This window comes from Patagioenas fasciata, chromosome 1, assembly GCF_037038585.1.
Source record: "Patagioenas fasciata isolate bPatFas1 chromosome 1, bPatFas1.hap1, whole genome shotgun sequence".
In the NCBI taxonomy this organism is placed as follows: Eukaryota; Metazoa; Chordata; class Aves; order Columbiformes; family Columbidae; genus Patagioenas; species Patagioenas fasciata.
In genome coordinates this window covers 210,700,670-210,720,131 of record NC_092520.1, presented here as the reverse complement: position 1 = coordinate 210,720,131, position 19,462 = coordinate 210,700,670, and the positions used below count along the sequence as shown (strand labels likewise).

General features: G+C 42.8%; 1 protein-coding gene across 2 annotated transcripts; it reads right to left on the bottom strand.

The window, feature by feature from the left end:
* Positions 1–1,932: 1,932 nt before the first annotated feature.
* Positions 1,933–19,462, bottom strand: KIN (Kin17 DNA and RNA binding protein). Of its 2 annotated transcripts, none has more exons than XM_065838208.2 (13): positions 19,262–19,462; positions 16,812–16,906; positions 15,882–15,925; positions 15,643–15,765; positions 14,530–14,711; positions 13,084–13,132; positions 12,705–12,762; positions 8,687–8,810; positions 8,152–8,202; positions 7,473–7,541; positions 6,295–6,394; positions 4,698–4,798; positions 1,933–2,904 (listed from the first exon to the last, which is right to left on the bottom strand). In XM_065838208.2, the coding sequence occupies exons 1-13, from the start codon at positions 19,373–19,375 to the stop codon at positions 2,842–2,844; spliced, it is 1,173 nt and encodes a 390-aa protein (XP_065694280.1). In that variant the 5' UTR covers positions 19,376–19,462; the 3' UTR covers positions 1,933–2,841. The 2 variants fall into 2 exon arrangements, with proteins under 2 accessions (XP_065694280.1, XP_071659634.1); XM_071803533.1 differs by having other exon boundaries at positions 8,687–8,807.

Below are 19,462 nucleotides of genomic sequence, written 5' to 3'. Positions count from 1 at the left end.
GGTTTTGTGTGCTGAGGTTGTTTTTAAGTCCCCAAATCAGTGATTTCCTTGTTTCCCAGCTTCTGTGTGAATACAAGCAATGAATAATCATTCTCTGGTCTTCTCCACAGAGTTTGTAACTTTACATGTCTATTATATTCACTTTAACTCTTCAGGGTCCAGAATGTTAAGTGCAATTATTTTCAGTGATTCAGAAGCTGCTCTGCTTTTTCACTTACCCTCATTACCCTCCTGCACAGCTCTTCTCAATCAGTACCTGTTATTTCAAAAACAGCAGAGCTGTTTACACAATCCAGGCTGCAAAAAGAGTCTGAATTTACAGACAAGTGTGTCTTCTGTCTCTGGTTCCCTTCCACATAATTCTCCATTCTTAGAAACATACAATCATTTTGGTTGGAAAAGATCTTTAAGGTCATTGACTCCAACCATTAACTCAGCACTGACAAGTTCACCTCTAAACCATGTCCTTGAGAACGTCATCTATATGTCTTTTAAACCCCTCCAGGGGTGGTGACTCCACCACTGCCCTGGGCAGCCTGTTCCAATGCCCAACAGCCCTTTCCAGGAAGAAATTTTTCCCAATATTCTTATCTAAACCTCCCCCGGCACAACTTGAGTCTGTTTCTTCTAATCCTATCCTTGGGAGACGACCAACCCCCTCCATGCTCCAAGCTCCTTTCAGGCAGTTCAGAGATCAGAAGGTCTCCCCTCACCTCCTGTTCTCCAGCAGAACCCCGCAGGTCCCTCAGCCGCTCCCATCACACTTGTGCTCCAGCCCCTCACCAGCTCCGTTCCCTTCTCTCAACTCGCTCCATTCTTCAGATATCGTGTTACTGCTTGACTCTGTCTTGTATTTGTGTTCAGGACCACAGCAAAGCCATGTGATGTCCTATGGGAGTTTCTCTCAGACCACTCCAGACAGCAATCTCTCAGCGTTTCCTGCAGCAGTCCCCTGGAAACCAAAAAAATATAAATCAACAAGACACTGAACCTTGAGGCAAGGGACAAGGAACAGTGATTTTTGCCTCTAGCGATCTTGAACATTTAAAGTGTAAGATAACCCATGTGCACATCATAGGCTCTGGGGGTCCTGGTGGACAGCAGGGTGATCATAAGCCAGCACTGGGCCCTTGTGGTCAGAAAGGCCAATGGTATCTGGGGTGTATTAGAAGGGGGGTGGTCAGTAGGTCACAGAGGTTCTCCTGCCCCTCTACTTTGCCCTGGTGAGACCACACCTGGAATATTGTGTCCAGTTGTGGCCTCCCAGTTCCAGAAGGACAGGGAACTGCTGGAGAGAGTCCAGCGCAGGGCAACAAAGATGCTGAAGGGAGTGGAGCATCTCCCGTGTGAGGAAAGGCTGAGGGAGCTGGGGCTCTGGAGCTGGAGCAGAGGAGACTGAGGGGTGACCTCATTCATGTTTACAGATACAGAAAGGGTGAGTGTCAGGAGGATGGAGCCAGGCTCTTCTCGGTGACAACCAATGGTAGGACAAGGGGTAATGGGTACAAACTGGAACACAGGAGGTTCCACTTATGTATGAGAAGGGAGGTTGCGGAATCACCTTCTCTACAGACATTCAAACTCGCCTGGACACCTTCCTGTGTAACCTCACCTGGGTGTTCCTGCTCCGTCAGGGGATTGCACTGGATGATCTTCTGAGGTCCCTTCCAATCCCTGACGTTCTGCAATTCTGTGATCAGCTGAGATCTCCTCTCAAGTGGATGGGGCTGTTTGTTTTCTCTCCATTGTGTTCCAGGGACACACACCAAGCCAGGGGCAGACCAGATCATCGGGTGATGGTTTGTACTTTGCCTGGGACAGTTTGCATCTCTCTTGTACAGCAGCACATGAGCTGGGCATTCTGCTGTGCTCTGTGGTAGATACGAACCAATGCCTCACGCACTTTAAAGGCTGATAAGAAATACAGCGACCTGAGAAGGGTTTATGTTTATTCCTGAACTTCCTTAGAAATTAAACATTGTACAAAATGCGAGTTCATTTTAAAAAAATAAAACGGTAATGTTACATCATTTAGCATGACTCATGTTACTCATGTAGCAGAGTGACAACGGAAGCATGGACAAAATAAAAGACTCTGGAAAACCAAAAGAGAAATCACCAATTTGTATCTGCACACACTTCTGCCGGCATCCAAGAAACTCCACAAGTAACATCCACCTTGGGCTCCAACTGAAGTTAAATTGCATATTCATATTATTAGGAACCCTGAAAAACAAGGTAACAGAGGAGCGATGCCTTGTGTTCTACTATCACTGATGTGCTAAGCAAAAATAAATTGATGACAGCAATTAATAAACCAGATCATTCTGACAAGACCGAGGAAAACAATTCCTTGCAGCACTGTTGCCTTCCTGCTACTCTCCTGATCCCTTCCCTTGTTTCTGCAGCCAGAATTCACTTTTGGCTGCAAACTTGAGAAATGTGGTGTATAAACTGCCATGGCTTTGACACACACCACCTGCCTCAAGCAGCTACTTGTAGGTAATTCTCTCTCTTATGGAACTGCTAATATATTTCAGTAAATAAAATCTTCCAGCTTGCAGCTGCCCTACAAAAGGAAAAGGAAACAAATATAACACAACTTTGATATAGAATCAGGTGAAATATTTCCCCTGATAAGATCTCCACAAACATTTTATGTAATAAATCCATAGTGATCTTTAAATAAATCCAGCTTGCTTGTGGTTAATTGCTATATACATTATAAATACATACGCACACACAATTAAAACCCTGACACAGTAGAGCCTTGTGTCTGCCTGAAAGATGGCAGAAAGATTTTTTGGGAATCAAAATCTTTTCTGATCCACAATTAGCACCTCAGGCGAGTTTGGAAATGTCTTCGTACTGGATATCTTCAACTCGGCGTCCTTTTAAAGGTCCCTGGAGAATGACATAGTAGAAGAATTACGATCAAAATATAAACCTGTTTGTTTATTGAATTCCCAATAGGGAGCTTAAAATAAGATGGCTAAGGGGGCTGTATGAAATCTCATCACTAGACATTTTTCAAGAAGCACAACCAACATGAACAGCACTGGGAATCACAGGCATTAGCGTTTTTACTCAGTGCTGCACCCAGTAAAAACACAACAACTTTTCTGTTTAAGTTTTCTGCCCAAAAACCACGTATAACCGCACACCGGACGCTGGACATGGCGTGCATAGCAGAATGCAGCCAAAAAACTGCAGGTCTGGGATTCGCTCATAACAACATGTTTGCTGTTTCTTTGTTTTCAGCCTGACCAGAGAACGTGACAAGGTCTCAACAGTGTGCCAGAAATCTTTTCACTTTCAAGACACTATTTATGATAGTTAAAGTCCTTGTGATTTTGGGGCAAACAGCAGCTGTTTTGAATTAATTCACTGTGAACTTCTAAGTAGTAAAAGATCTAATTTGAACACAAACTTCTTATCTATAAAAATCCTTGTCACCCTACAAACAATAAGAAAATTCTCACAGACTTCATTGGTTTCCAGTAGTAGTTTCACTCTTTTTTAATGTATAGATTGAGAGGTCATGCAGGAAAAGGGAAATCTTAACACCTACAAGCACGAAAACTAGAAAAAAACACAATGAAGAAATTTTTGACACTGAGGGTGGTGAAACACTGGCCCAGGTTGCCCAGAGAGGTGGTGGATGAACCATCCCTGGAGACATCCCAGGCCAGGCTGGACGGGGCTCTGAGCAACCTGAGCTGGTGAAGATGTCCCTGCTCATGGCAGGGGTGGCACTGGATGAGCTGTGAAGGCCCCTTCCAACCCAAACTATTCTATGATTCTATGAAACACTACCCTGGCTTTCCAAGGCCAATGTTATCATGATCCTTTGCTCCAACTAAAGCTCCTTCTGTGATCAGGACAACCGCACAGCCTGTTCTCAAGCAAATTCTCCAAAATCTAATATGGGCTGAGTTTCTGCAGCCCTTCTTCGAATGGGATCCTAACAGGGTCTCTCTCCTGAAAGCCGTGTTTAAGAAATTTGACTTTGAGCCAATATCCTTTCTCCTGCATCAATGACTTTAAAGATTGGTTTTGCAGAGGAGAATGAAGAAGTAGCTGCACAGACATGATAACATGGTTTAATTTTAGCTCAGAAAAAGGTGATACGTAAAACAAATGAACAACAGCAAAACACCCCACGAACAAACAAAACACCAAAACCAAACAAAACCCCCCAAAACAACAACGAACAACAAACCAACCAAGCAAAAACCCAACACAAAACCAAAAAAACAACCATAATTGTTAGCCATGAACAAGACAACAAGTAAGCACATAAAGATCCGCACGTTTAGTCTGGAAAAGGCAGGAGAAAATTCACCTCCTTGCATATTTCACGTTTCTCACCTTCCCACAAAATAGTACAACAGCCACATTCAAAATAAACATACAAAATGTTTTGCAAGACTCTTTGAAGTTCAAAACTTGACAAAACCAGCATGCTGGCATCTTTTTAAAGGCAAACAGCAGAACATCAGTCTGCAGCGGGGAATATGTGGTTGCTTTCCTACTGGTTGGGAGTAGGCGGGAGGAGACCACGGCGTTTTGCACACTGTAAATAAACCCCACCTCTAAGACAGGATTAATGATAGCATCTGTCTTTGTGCAAGCTCTCCAATGTACACATGAAAAGTGCTCTACGCAAACAAAATGTTGCAGTGTTCAATACTTACAGAGTCAATGATTATTGTCACTGAAAACTTCTTTTCATTGATAGATTCCAAGATGCCTTCATTTCCCCTGTAACCACCATTTAATACCATCACTTTCTTGCCTAAAATGAGAAATAGGAAAGAAGTTACACAACAGGGTTTCCAGCTTCTTTTGATGGAGATGTGTTCAACTACACTGACTGCTGGGAAAGAGAAGGTTTCTCCCAGCAGATCCGACAAGCAGCTCCCAGCTTTGCTTCACAGAATCACAGACTGGTTGGGGTTGGAAGTGATCTCTGGAGATCATCCAGTCCAACCCACCTGCTAAAGCAGGTTCACCAGAGCAGATCACACAGGAAGGTGTCCAGGTGGGTCTGAATGTCTCCAGAGGAAAAGACTCCACAACTTCTCTGGGAAGCCTGGGCCAGGCTCTGGCACCTCAAAGGAAAGAAGTTTCTCCTCATGTTCAGATGGAACCTTCTGTGCTTCAGTCTGTGCCCATTGCCCTTCATCCTGTCGCTGGGGACCACTGGAAAGAGTCTGGTCCATCCTCTTGACACCCACTCTTGAAACATTTATTAGCACTGATGAGATCCCCTCTCAGCTTCTCTTGTCCAGGCTGAACAGCCCCAGTTCTCTCAGTCTCTCCTCATCAGAAAGATGCTCCAGACCCCTCAGCATCTTTGCAGCCCTCAGCTGGACTCTCTCCAGTAATTACTTGTCCTTCTTAAACTGGAGAGCCCAGAAGCGGACACATTACAACCTGCCCGTTTCCAAAGTGCAGCTCCATTTATTGCTCCTGGCTACACATACTGTGGGCTGAAACAATTGAAACTACATCAAGAAGCCAAATCCATTTCTTCCACATTCCATTCCCTACACCAATGGCTCAGTGCACCTCCTTTTTCCCTTCTCTCTCACACAGGCTGTCCCCTCAGGACATCACTCCTAGTGACAGAGCTCACATACAAGTATCCTTACACTACAGACACCATCATCCAGCACCTCAGTAGCTGCAGAAACGCAGAATGCAACAGTTCTGCTGAGTAAACTGAAAATCCCAAAATCCTACAGCCTGTTTCCTCATGCACTGTGTTCTGCTTACTGCTACCCTGACTGTTCCCTGAAATACTGGTCAGATGCTACACACAAACATTAGTGTGTGCTGGCCAAAGAAACGCCAGCAAACCAAACAGGAGGTGAGGGGAGCTTTGCCAAGTGCCCACAGCTATTTGAGGCATGACTTTGGAAAGGAAAATACAGGATAAATATGACCAAGGGCTCTGCAGGGCTCCCAGAGATGCTTCCTGGCAGTTGAAGAGAGATCCTTTCATCTCATCAAATGCACTGATTCCTAAAGCATTTCTGTCTTCTCAGAAAATAATCTAATTCTTATGAGAAAGGACTGTGAGGACTCAAAGCAAAAGCAATGTAATAATTGCCCAGAACGTAACCAGGGGATATTTGGTATATGATCAAACCAGCTTGCAAAACGCTGTCCCAAGAACAAGACAGCTCTTGTTATGGTACTTTCAACTACCTGAATTATAGTTTAAAAGAACTGAAATACAAGTTTTGCAGTGACAGCTACACTGAAAAACGAACAAAATAGCTATACCTGGTGCAGGTATGACAGTTTCCAGATGTGTCTGATCCAGCTTCAGTTTGTCTCCAGAATCAATCATCTTCACAACTGCTGTATATTTGTCAATCACTTCCTGTTGTGAAAAGCAAAGGCCAATCAGAAAAATAAAATATATTTTTTAAAAAAATCTAATTTTACATTTCAAAATCAACAAACTCAGGACCACGAGTCTGCACTTCCACACTTTCAAAAGCAGAAAGGGACTTCTGAGCTGCCCTAAAGGCACCCAGCTTTCACCAACTGCTGACCGGCCCCATGCTGAAGTTAAGGCTTGATTAAAAGGGCTCCTCTTGAACACCAGTGATGGATTTAATTGACCATTAATTTTGTGAGCCTTCTCTGAAGGTTTTGTCAACCTTCAGGTCAGCTATCTTGGCTATTCTCTCAAAGATGGAGAGTAAATTAGAGGTGTCTTTCCCCCACAGGAGGCAAAGCCGGCTGGAAGCCACACAGTATATACTGGGATACTACTACCTCTCGATTAAGGGAAATGTCACTGATCATCTTTGCACCTGCAATAAACCATATTCCACCTCTGGTATTCAGAGCTCAACACAAGACAGACATGAAGCTCATAAACCCTTCCAGATCTCTATCAAAAAAGCAGTGATTTTGAGCTCCGTACACTCTAGTCAATGATTCAAAACGCACCTGGATGTCGTTTTTGGCACCTTTGCCAGCGACTGTTGAGCCCTGGTCTGCCCAGCACAACATCATTTCACTGGCAGTGGTTTAAAGTACTTTTAAACAACAGAGCGAGGCTGACAGTCTGCAGATTTTGTATAGAAACAGGATCTTGTTCAAAGGCAGCCTCCAGTTTAAATATATGGGCAAAACTGACTAGTCTGAGACTAAAACTCAACTGCACTGCACTTGGTCATATCAAAAAGGGACTATTCTCCAAGGCAGATGTTTTAATAGGGACAATCTATGCAGGACGAAACAGTGGTTAAGAAAGAATCACTGAGTAAGTGACATTAAACCAATTCAGCGATTCACTCCCTGACCAGAGTAAGTCCCAGTAAAGTGAAGGTGATGTTTCAGCTCCTGTCAGTGTTGACTTAAAGTTGACAACTTGCACAGTGAAACAAAACTTCAGAAGTTATCTGATCTCAGAAGAGCCTAACCAATGCCACGTTTGCATACTTTACCTTAACAACTGCCTTCTTCTTGTGATACTTCTCTCCAAGCTTCTTCGTTATAATTTTTACAATGATATCCTGGAATATTTGAAAAGAGACAAATAATAAGATGCAAAAATATACAACTACACAATCTAAGCTAATTGCACATTCAGATTGCTCTGACTCCAGGCACAGACAATAGTAAAGACTCAGCATTCAGGAAATTGTCTTTATCCTTAAATTACCGTCCCAAAGTAATACTTTTGTTTGTTTGTTCTACAACTACAGTTACAGTTGAATTCAGGATATAATGTGAAAGTCCTCAATGGGTCAAGGGCCAGACTTCTTGATCTAGAAGTCCAGTCGAAAAACAGAAGCTGAGATGAGGTCTCTCAGATCAAAGGCTTACATTGACTTCTACGTGCCAGTACAATCAAGATTTAAATATGATTTGTAAAGACTCACAGTAACAACTCTTTAATTAGAGAATTCCACCCCATCTGATGTCAGGCATATGACACTTCAGACTGCAGATCCTGCAGTAATTCCTCCCAAATACTGTAATAGTTCACATTTGGCATCTTGCAAAATAAGAGCGAATTTAGTTTGGAATCTGCTCTTGGATCTTCACACAAATCAACAGTGGCTTTAGAGATGAAGAATTGGTTGTATTTGGTATAATAATACTAATTTTTAAGACACTTACAGGCTGCAACCAGTAGTCTCTTCGAGATGTTCTTTTCTTCTCCTCTTCAAGCTAGAGAACAACAAAACATAATCACCATTTACTTCCTCCTTTCACCGCAACCTTCCCATGCCTTTGAAAAGCTGAACCAATTCTCTATGCTCACATCAAAATGGGAATAAAAAAACCAAAGAACAAAAACCTAAATATGGGTAAGTCAGTATGTGCTTGCTGCATAAAAATCAATCTGATGAGATCCAGGCATCCATAATAAAATGATGGAGATTCATATTTGTTTTGTGTCAAGATTTGTTTTGTTTCTAGAGATTTTCTTCTCTTCCAAAATCTGTATTCCTTTACTTCCAACATCTGAGTTGTCTGTGGAATAGGGACAGATGAGCAATAGAAACCAATTTTAATGGGGAAGTGAGATAATTTTGCCTGCTAAGGTACGAAAGTCTGAATTCCACATGAACTGAAGGTCTGAGGTCACTTCAAAGGATGCCCTGGTAAAGCGCACAGGGTTACAAAGACACAGGTCCTGCATGATTTTTACCTCCATAATTTCATCCAGTGCAGACTTCTTCTTTTTCTCTTTGGACTGACCAGAGCTATGAGCTGATTCTTTTCTTTTAACTGCCCCTTCCACCATCTTCAGTGCATTTGCTCCAAGGACACTGCTGGAAGAGTAAGACGGTGTTTTCACAGCAGACCTTACATTGTTTCCTCTACCAAGATGCATTTGAAGAACTGGCTGTGCAAACACACCTGCTGATCTATTAAATTTGAATTGTGCAAGTCACCTTCCAGACCCTGCATGCCTTCTTCTCTAGGACTGCATTTGGCAGCTAGAACCGATCTCCTTGAGGTGTAAACTCCACGCTCACTGATGTCTGCTGCCAGCAGTCCTGTAGAAGGAAAGCAACTTAATGATTATTTCACCAGCACAAAAAGCAAAGAGTTGATTGGGGACTTGAGGTCAATGGAGAAGACAAAAGCAGGTCTGCAAATAGGGTTTTCAAATTCGAAAGGACAAACTTGTGGCTTTAGAGAAGTCACCTGGATAGAGCAACTCTCCAACATGGCAGATGTCTAGAACCCCTTCCAGAAAGAGATACTTAACCTACCCAGCAATGGGAGAAAACACATGGGAATCATAGAATCACTTCGGTTGGAAGAGACCCTCAGGATCATCGAGTCCAACCATAACCTAACTCTAGCACTAAACCATGTCCCTAAGAACCTTGTCTATGCACCTTTTAAACCCCTCCAGGGATGGTGACTCCACCACTGCCATGGGCAGCCTGTTCCAACGCCTGACAACCTTTTCCATGAAGAATCTTTTCCTAATCTGTAGAAAAGAGCTGCACATTCAGCAAATAAACACCATCTTCACAATCATATTTAAAATATGGAAACAGCCTACGAGTTTTGAAAGAAAAGAGCAATCAGTACAAAAAGTTGCATATCAGGGAACATGTAGGTAAAGTGAGAACTGCCAAAACCCAGCTTGAGTTAAGCAATTTTTATAATTAACTTTTGAGTGCAGTAAAAAAAACCCAACTATGTATTGTCTCATCCAGAAAGATGAAGACAGCTGCTGTGAGCCGGACAGTAAGGCAATATTAACACAGCCTTACAACAAACTGCATGTTCTGTCTGTGGTGGTGATGTTGGATATACTGGCAAAGAGAAGATACATAATCAGAATAAAGATGCAGAAATGGCAGTAGAAGCAAAATTGAGAGAAAAATTGTATTTTAGAGGAATCCTGGATAATCTCCATGGCAGAGTTCTAGAAGAAATAGCACATTAAATCACAAATCAAATAGCAAGTACTTAACATCTTGTAAAGTTTAATGTACAATTAAAACAAGTGCAGTGCCTATATTTAAGACGGAAAACTCTAGCTGTGAGGTTACTAAGGGATTCCTGGGTGTCAGCACTAAAATTAATCTTATTTAACATACACATTAAGGACTCTGGGACAATGAGAGAGAGGTCACCAACACGGTTAGTGTGTCTCATCACTGTGGAGGACACAAGAAAGAACTGGACACCAGACGGGACTGGTTCATCTTAAAAAAACACAAAATTCAACAGCACATTATGCAAGCTCACATACTTTGGAAAAGTTTATTCTGATTACCTTCTATCTACAGAGAGCTGTTTAAGAACAACAAAAGCAGAAAGGGGTCTGGCTATGACCACAGATGACAGCTACCAGTGTGGACCAGTCATGACAGAGTCAAATACAACCCTAGGAAGCATCAAGACAGACGACCATTAGTGCCTTGTATAAGCCACGATGACATTTCATTTGCAGTATGCACAGATTTGATCAGCTCCACATTAGCTGAAACTGGAGCAAGGACAAGAAAGGGATATTCAGTGGATCAGGGGAATGGAGAGAAAAAGAACTATTTATATTGAATGTCGATACCAACGTGACAGCAACTGCTATAAACCAGCCGTGACTATGTTTACCTGAGAAATTACAGACAGGGTCCTAATGATCAGAGCAAACAGGTCTTGAAGGGTCTTCCCCTGGGATTATAGGGCTGGGGAGACCCTCCCTGTGCACAACGGAGGCTGATCAGTGTGTGGACAGGACTGGTACACTTGCAGGACTGCAGACAGGAGTCAGTGCCCTTGAGAATCATATAGAATAGTTTGGGTTGAAAGGGACCTTCAAAACTCATCCAGTCCACTCCCTGCCACGAGCAGGGACATCTTCACCCAGCTCAGGTTGCTCAGAGCCCCGTCCAGCCTGGTCTGGGATGTCTCCAGGGACTGGGCATCCACCACCTCTCTGGGCAATCTGGGCCAGTGATCCACCACCCTCAGTGTAAAAAATTTCTTCCTCATGTTCAGCCTGAATCTCCCCTCCTTTAGTTTAAAACCATCACCTCTTTTCCTAGGCACTGCTGAAAAGTCTGTTCCCATCTTTTGTTAGGCCCCTTTTAAGTACCAAAAGGCCACAATACGGTCTCTCTCAGGAAAGTAGCTTGAAAGGAGCTTCTGCTCGTTCCCTTATTAGAAGTAATCATAATCTTAGTTGTCTACTGAGTGAGTTAAGCAGGGATTTGAGGATCTAAGTTCTTGAAGGAAAAAAATAAGCCCAGGGCTCCCAGTATGCTCAAGGGCAGGCAGCACCAGCAGCTGTGCCCGCAGCGATGAGTCCCCACTCCATGTCAGCCACATAGATGTTCAAGGGAAGGCACATCTCCCTTCCCACTCCATCTCTGTACCCAACTACCAGTATCCTCACACCCTTTAAACTACCATCCACTACCTAGGATCTCCTGATCCTGTTTCTGTAGCATCACTCATGAAATACAAGTGCCAGGTTTCTTGTGCATGGAAGGTGGGAAGCCAGAAGTTCTGCTGCACACTGTGCTGGGCACCAGGTTGAACTCAACTGATCCTCAGTAACAGCCAGAAGCTGCAGAATGCACCTTGATGCTGTCAGAGGGAAGCAGTTTCTATACACAACTCAGAAGTGATTCCTGTATCTCTGTCACCTATACCAGTGACATATAAACCATCATCCAGTCACTTGACCAGGAAGTGGGTATCCCAATTTTGCTTCTGCAGTAGCTTTATAAAGTTTGCAGACAAGTATTTCTCATATGTTACGAAAAAAATCAGAGTACTTGATACATGATTTCACATTCAGCCAAATTTTAGCAAGCACCTTAAGTATTCCTCACTGACACTATTCAAGTGAGTGTCTGAATTAAAGTTTCGGACTCATCTTAAGCACAACTCAATGCTTAGGGATAATTCACAAGTTTTCCTCAAAGCCTGAAATCTATACCTATTATTGCAAAGAACTACTTAATTGTCTCATTTTCTGCCTGGCGTATCTCCCATCAGATACCTTATCTAAGAGCTGAGCTTGTGATGAGAAAAAAAAACCTTTCGTTTTACCCGAAATATATTTAATTACAATATTGCCTCACATGGAAAGATGTACTGCTCATCAAACAGTTTCACAGACTGCTATAAGTCAGAATTGTTTGCATTATTGATCATTTTTGTCCTGCGTCACTCATGGTTATATGATGACAATTACATTCATGAGCTTCAGAAAGATTTACATCAGGTAGATTCAAGCTTCTTAAATGATGATCAGAGAAAGTATTACCTCCAATTAGAGAAGGCAATCAAATCTTTTAGGAACCAAAATTAACAAGTCATGAATACCCATTTGTAGAAGGCAGCTGGGACAAAATGGAATTCACTTCAAATGCTCTGACTGGATCCCTTTTCCACCCTCTCACATCAGTATCTCCTCAGAGGAACCTGTCAATGCCTAGAACTTCATGGGCTTCTGCCATGAACCATCGTGGCTCCTCACTGCACACATTTAAGAAAGATAAACCCATTTACCCATTTCAAATATAAAAGGAACCATGAAGTCACCAAGCATCCCCTCCTGAACAATATGATAGGATGAGATATTAGACTCCAAATATTTTAGGACAAAATACATCTTCCTGCCCGTAAAAATATCATTCTCCTATAGGTGCTTTGCAACAGTAAAGGTTGCCCTTCAATTCTTTTCTCACCTTGTTTTAGAAGATGCTGCTATTGAAGTACTTGCTCCTTTGTTTAAATTAAATGTAACTAAAAAATAAAAAGACATTACTCTATTTCTATCTTCAAACATAACTGCATTGAAGGATGTTACAATTTTTTAAATCTGCAAATGGAAAAGACAATAAATTTGAAAATATTTACTAATGTATGTTTCGGTTCATATTTTAAAATAAATTACTTTAAACGTTATAAGAAAGAACACTCTGTATTTCCATATTCCAGTGCTCTTTATAACAGCTCTCAAAGCACTGTAGGAAGCACCGAGCAGGTCTCAGTGCTTATCTCATTTTAATCACAAAATCAGCCTCTGCATGTTCTAGAAAATTACATATATCAAAATCCGGTTACCTTTTTCTTCTTCATTTTCTCTGCTCAGTTCGGTGTAGACTGGCTTTTCCTGCCAAAAAAGACACAAAACACATTTCAAGAGTCAAACAGAAACCTGAGCCAAGATACCAGTTTTTGGCGATCATTGATTAGCTCAGTTTTACAGACTACTGTGAGATTATTACAAGTGGCTGTAATATTCCACCTGGCTTGATTCATAGAAGATTATAAATTGAAAACATGATCTCATTACAGGCTCCTGTGCAAAATTCTCTAAAACACTCTCTACAGAGATGCTGTCTAAACTTGCTTGATTCCAGCATGAAAGTAGCCTTACCATAGCAGTTTTCTCTACTTGAACCAGCACGATTAGACAGGTCTCTGGAAGACTCAAAGCAGGAAATTCTGGAATCCTCACAAATTTTTAGCACCAAAGGCTCAGACCATTTAAACTTCAATTAGTTTTAAATTAAGAAAAAAGATAATTGTTAACAACGGCATTTAAATGTACCTATCAATAGACAGGATCAAAAGCGAGGTTCCAGTCCCAGGCAACGTGTGTGGAAGTTGTGAAATTATGCCAAATAAACAGATCCCAAATACCACACCAGCACTACCAAAATAAAACTTTTCACTATTTGGATTTTATTATGTCAGCCCTGCCCCACCTCCAGGTTATTTATCAGCGTCCCCATGGTACTTGTTATTTGCAGCCCTAAAAATTGTGAAATACCACAAAAGACAACGTCATGCTAGTTATTGTATTGTTTACTCTACCTTCCTAAATTCAAGGGTGATTTTTAAATCACTAATCATTCGAAGAGCAGTAATTGTTACTCCTTTAATACTAAAGCGAGTCATATACCAAGTAACCCTAAGTTTTCCTCTGGAGCAGTTTATAATCTAAGATAACTGTATAGCAGAAAATTCAGAATGTAAATGAACTGACGTGGTGATCCAAGCATGGAAGAAGACAGACTAAATCAAAGTCTGAAATGGCCAGGATTGGACACTACAGCCACAGGATGCGATTTTAGTAGATTTCAAAAATCACATAAAATTTAAAAGGAGCTGAAACCTCTGTTTTCCTTTATTTTTTTAAACTGTGAATCCATAGAGGACCTGAATGTTCATCAGCTGTAGAAATCACCAGCTGGTTACTCAAGGAAGTGTAACAAATTGCAATTTCAACAGAAACAAGTTAGTCCAGGCTGCTATCAGAATTATCTGGGAGAAGACTATTCCTTGTGGCTTAGAAGAGAACAGCAATGCAGCCAAATATGCCCACTGTTCCCCAGTTTGAGCTGGTGATGAGCCTGTAACCTAAAGCATGAAGCTTACTCATCACCTTCTAACTGCCTGCTAAGAAAATACCAGTGCAAGGATCCCACCAGCATCAAATTCACTATTAACTTAACCAAGAGGAGTTTTGAGCTGGGGGTTGACATACAGTGTAATTTTCCTCACCAGTTCTTTCCCCTCCAAACCTCTTCTAACTTGTTGTTCAATGAATTTAGCAGTTTTTTCTTCATCATCAAGGTCCTGTTTCTTCTTCCTCTCTTGTTCTTGCTGCCTGCGAATAGTCTCCGGGTCCCTATCAATATATTGAATGTACCAGCCTTTCGGAGTCTCATCAACCTTGCAAAGACCTAAAAAGTCAATGCAAGATAAAGATTAATACTCACAAAAGCAAGCAAGGGACAAAGAAAATATAAAGATCATTTGCACAGTCCAGGGTCACTGTAACAATGCAGATACTTTACCAGAGACAATGTACCTCTTACTGGCCCGGTAAAATTGACTTCGAATTATCTTTACTATCTGTTTCTGCCCTTCAGCTAGCTGTTTCTATTTGGAAATAGGCCAGAGTACATAATAAAGTGGATTGTTTGATAATACTTCCCTTATTGAAGGAAATATTTCCTTCTCAATGTTTTAACAAGTAAAAAGCAGAAATCTAACATATATAAACAATACACACTAATAGCATCACGCTAAAGGAAACTCTACTGTGCTACACTGTTGTTACTAACTCACTAGAGTGACTTTTCAAGCCGTATATGACTCCTGAACATATCCTGTAGGACACAGGGAATCAGAGCCAAAGTAAACTTTCTGCCATTTCATCGCTCTTTCTCCCATGGAACACAAAACTGCAGATCTCAAGCTTTAACCCTTTCACCAGGCCAGGAATGAAAACAACTGCTCCCTTCTTGTCACCTTCAATATGGAAGGATTCTGAAGTCATAAAAAATGTTCTATCATAATTTTTGATTTTTAAATGGCAACTGCTGGAAGCTGATTTGCAATTTATAGCAATACCTCCAATAAATACAGCCCAACAGGAAACAAGGAAAGGTTCATGACTGACACATTTATCCCAGGTTTCTAACATTTTTTATAAGCAAATTCCTAACAGCACAGAAATATGTTTGGACATCTGTTAATATATACGCAGGAAGGGAGAGAAAGAAAGCAAAAGGAAATGGGAGACCTAACATAAACATTTACTGATCACTTATCAGCAATGCAATTACCCAATAAGATAAAAACTTCCCAACCCTAAGCATCTACATTTACCTTCTCTCCCCAGCCATTTCGTAAAGTCAGTCAGTGTCTCCCACTGTGTGGCATTCATGTGGATGTGTTCTCGATGACTGATATATTCATTGTACACAATATTATTGTGAACTCTCTTTGTTCCTGAAATATAGAATTATAACATATAAATATGGGATCTAGGAGAAAGGCAACAAAAGTTCTTGCACTGAGCTAATAAAAGGTATTAAAAACAAACAAATAAGCAGTAAAATATTTACCAAATCGCCTCCTGAGCAGTTCTAGGAAATCATTTCGGAACTCCCTTAGGGTATAAAAAGAAGTATTTTAGTAAAACTTTCAATGATCACAAAGCAATTTTCTATTGCCATTAAGAATGAAATACCTGCAGTATAAAAATTAGTGTTATTTTAAAGAGAGCATAATGAAATTCAGACACTCATTTCCCTTTTTCTGTACACTAGCACTAAATGCAGTAGGCACACACAAAGAAACACAATATGGTACCTGCACATACAAATTAAATCTTCAAAAGGATAATCCCCTTTCAAAGGGGTAAAATGGAAAGAGTGAAATGTAAACACTTCCCTCTAATTGCTGGTATTTCATTACCAGGTATCTTCCCAGGTTGGCTGACAACAAACACAGGGCAAGACAAAGGGCGGCAGCGGGCGATGGGAGGGATTGATCACTCATCTCACTGCTAATTCAAGGGCTTGAGTATAAAGCCTCATTTCAGCCTCGTGCTGGAGACAGCTCCAGTCAACCCAGTTGTCACACAGGTCAGACAGACAAAGGACTGGGGGAAACTGCAGGAGGTTAATCACACCCCTGACTTGTTATCGCTCTGTAATGGCTCTATTTTTTGTTTAGCCCTTTGTAACTCTGCCTGTGTGGCATTCACTTAGCTGGGGCAGAACGGTGACGTGTTTTGTAACACAGAGCAACTTAAAACGGGACTCAGACACAGGATAAAGCTGCCAAATTTGTTTAAACATGATGGCTCCCCGAAACCTCTCACGTGCGTTCAAAAGTGACATCACCTAAATTTTCAAACTGCCATTAAAGAGCTGATGCTAACATGTATCAGAATGAAGTTTCTTCAGTGGGACAAGTTGAGCTTTAGAGGTACGGCTGCACAGATGGGATAGAGGAACAAAGACCTGGGTAAGAAAATATAGCAAACTTACTGAGAAAAGTAATCCATGAATTGTTGAGGATTTTCAGAAGCCAGCAACAATTGCCTCTGGTGGGACTCAGACATGCAATGACATTTGAAGCCATTCTATAAAATAAAAATACTTTGTCTCAATTTGCGACACTTGCACAGCTGAAGAGTACTAAAAATAACATTTTGTAAGTGAAATTTCTTGGCCTGCATAGGATGATTGTCCCTATTGATCGGGCAAGCCAGAAACAAAACTCTCCTGGGCCCAAGAGCCTTAAGACAAACTGTGAAAGTGGCTATGAGTCAGGACATTCCAGCAGTTTGGGTGCTCAAGCTATGGACTGTGATGATTTGGTCACCTCTGGCACAGGGCTGAAGTCATCAGAGCTCCCAAAAAAGCATCCAGACATAGGACATTTGACTGCATCCTTTTTTTTTGTCTAATGTAATGTTCTTTCATCACAATATGATTAAATCAACAGCAAATTTCATTTCATGGGAGACCCGTCCCCCTTTACAGAAAGGTCAGATTGTAACTCCAAAGCTTTTTTGCTTGTAGTCTCTGGGAAGAGAATAGGATTTGAGTTTCTTGGGTGAAAGGGAAAGGGGCGCAGAAAGAGCTGAAAAATGAGCCAATTAAACATTCACAGAATGATTTACTTCTCTAAGGCACATTGAAGAGCTTATTCATGGAGAACGGAAAACTAAAAGCACAGTTAACCCAAGCAGAGGTACTTCTGGAGCACAATCTGGTGGAAATCAGATTCCACAGGCATCTGGGTCCAAGTAAACAGACAAGAGAAAATAAGAGGGGGAAGCTTCAAAGAAAAAGCATAACAGAAGAAGGGAAGAAACTGAGCCAGAAGCAGAAGGAAGGAGCCCTCAGCACAGGACAGACATGGGCCTGCTGGAGAGGGGCCAGAGGAGCCACAGAAATGATCCGAGGCTGGAACAACTCTGCTGAGAGGACAGGCTGAGAGAGTCGGGGTGTTCAGCTGGAGAAGAGAAGCTCCAGGGAGACCTTACTGCGGACTTTCCGTACTTAAAAGGGGTCGATAAGAAAGATGGGGACAGACTTTTTAGCAGGGCTTGTTGTGACAGGACGAAGTGTGATGGTTTTAAACTAAAGGAGGGGAGATTCAGGCCAGATATGAGGAAGAATTTTTTTTTTTTACACTGAGGGTGGTGAAACATTGGCCCAGGTTGCCCACAGAGGTGGTGGATGCTCCATCCCGGAAGACACCCCAGGCCAGGCTGGACAGGGCTCTGAGCAACCTGAGCTGGTGAAGATGTCCCTGCTCATGGCAGGGGTGGCACTGGATGAGCTCTGATGGTCCCTTCAAACACAAACTATTCTGTGAAGAGAGACCTCACACTGCTCCAGATGTACATCCCCTTGGGCATGTCACTGCACCCACCCCATTCCCAAGAGAAAACATGGTTGCCCTCAACTCCCCTCTAAGGTGGATAGAAGCCAGCTAATTCTTAACCCCACTGATCCCTCAAGGTAAATATGAGAGAATCACCCCTCCAGGGGGTTTGCGGTCACCCTGTGCTCCTTCTCACTCCCAGTTAAACAGTCACTCTGCAAGAGATGAAACATCCCCAAAGATGGATCAGGGTCGAGACACTTTCTCCAAAGTGGATTAGGATCTCTCCCACAGGAGATCCCAAAGTGATCACCCCACCCCCAGCAACTGGGAACCTCCCAAGTCCCATCAATCTGCCCACAACAGGACCGTGGTCCCTACAAGAGGGACTGTGAACCCCCAAACTAGAAAAACGGCCCTTTCCAACAACTCCCTAAAGAGAGCTGGCGCTCCTCATGCTCCCAGCATGTGAGGCCATAGAATCATAGAATAGTTTGGGTTGGAAAGGACCTTCAAAGCTCATATAGTCTCACCCCTGCCACGAGCAGGGACATCTTCACCCAGATTAGGTTGCTCAGAGCCCTGTCCAGCCTGGCCTGGGATGTTCCCAAGGATGGGGCATCCGCCACTTCTCTGAGCAACCTGGGCCAGAGTTCACGATGCTCCTTAGAAAGATCACACCCTACAGATGGAATCACAGCCCCCACAAGGAGACTGGGGATATTTACAAGGCGAATCTGGGCCAGCCCTGAACCTCCCACCAGGGATCTTGGGAAACCTACAAAGTTATAAGGTCACATAAGACAATTGCGGCTCTCCCAAGAGGACTGGGGACCGCAACAGGGTGATCGGAGTCCCCCGTGTCCCCCTCAATGGCGCTTACAAGGGGGATGGGAGCCCCCATAAGGGCACTGAGGACCCCAACCGCAGGCATCTGACCCTCCTGTGTATATCCAAGAGATCGGCCCCACTCAAGGGGACTGGGTTTCCCTACAAAAGGGTCAGAGCCACCCGCGCCCCCTCACAGACGATCACTCTCCCTCCCCGAGACACCGAGGCCCATCCGGGCCCGCAGGCCCGGTCACCGCCGGGCCGGGTTTACCTCATCGCGGCACTGCTTCTGGCACATCTGGCAGTACCACCGCAGCTTCTGCAGCCCCTTGGACTTAATCCGGTTGGCGATGGCCTTGGGGCTGAGGAAATCAGCCTTCCCCATGGCGGCGGCGACACGAAACCTGCGAAGCCTACGAAACCTCCTCCTCCGCCACCGCCGTCACGGCCGGCACTCCGCCCCCGCCGGAAG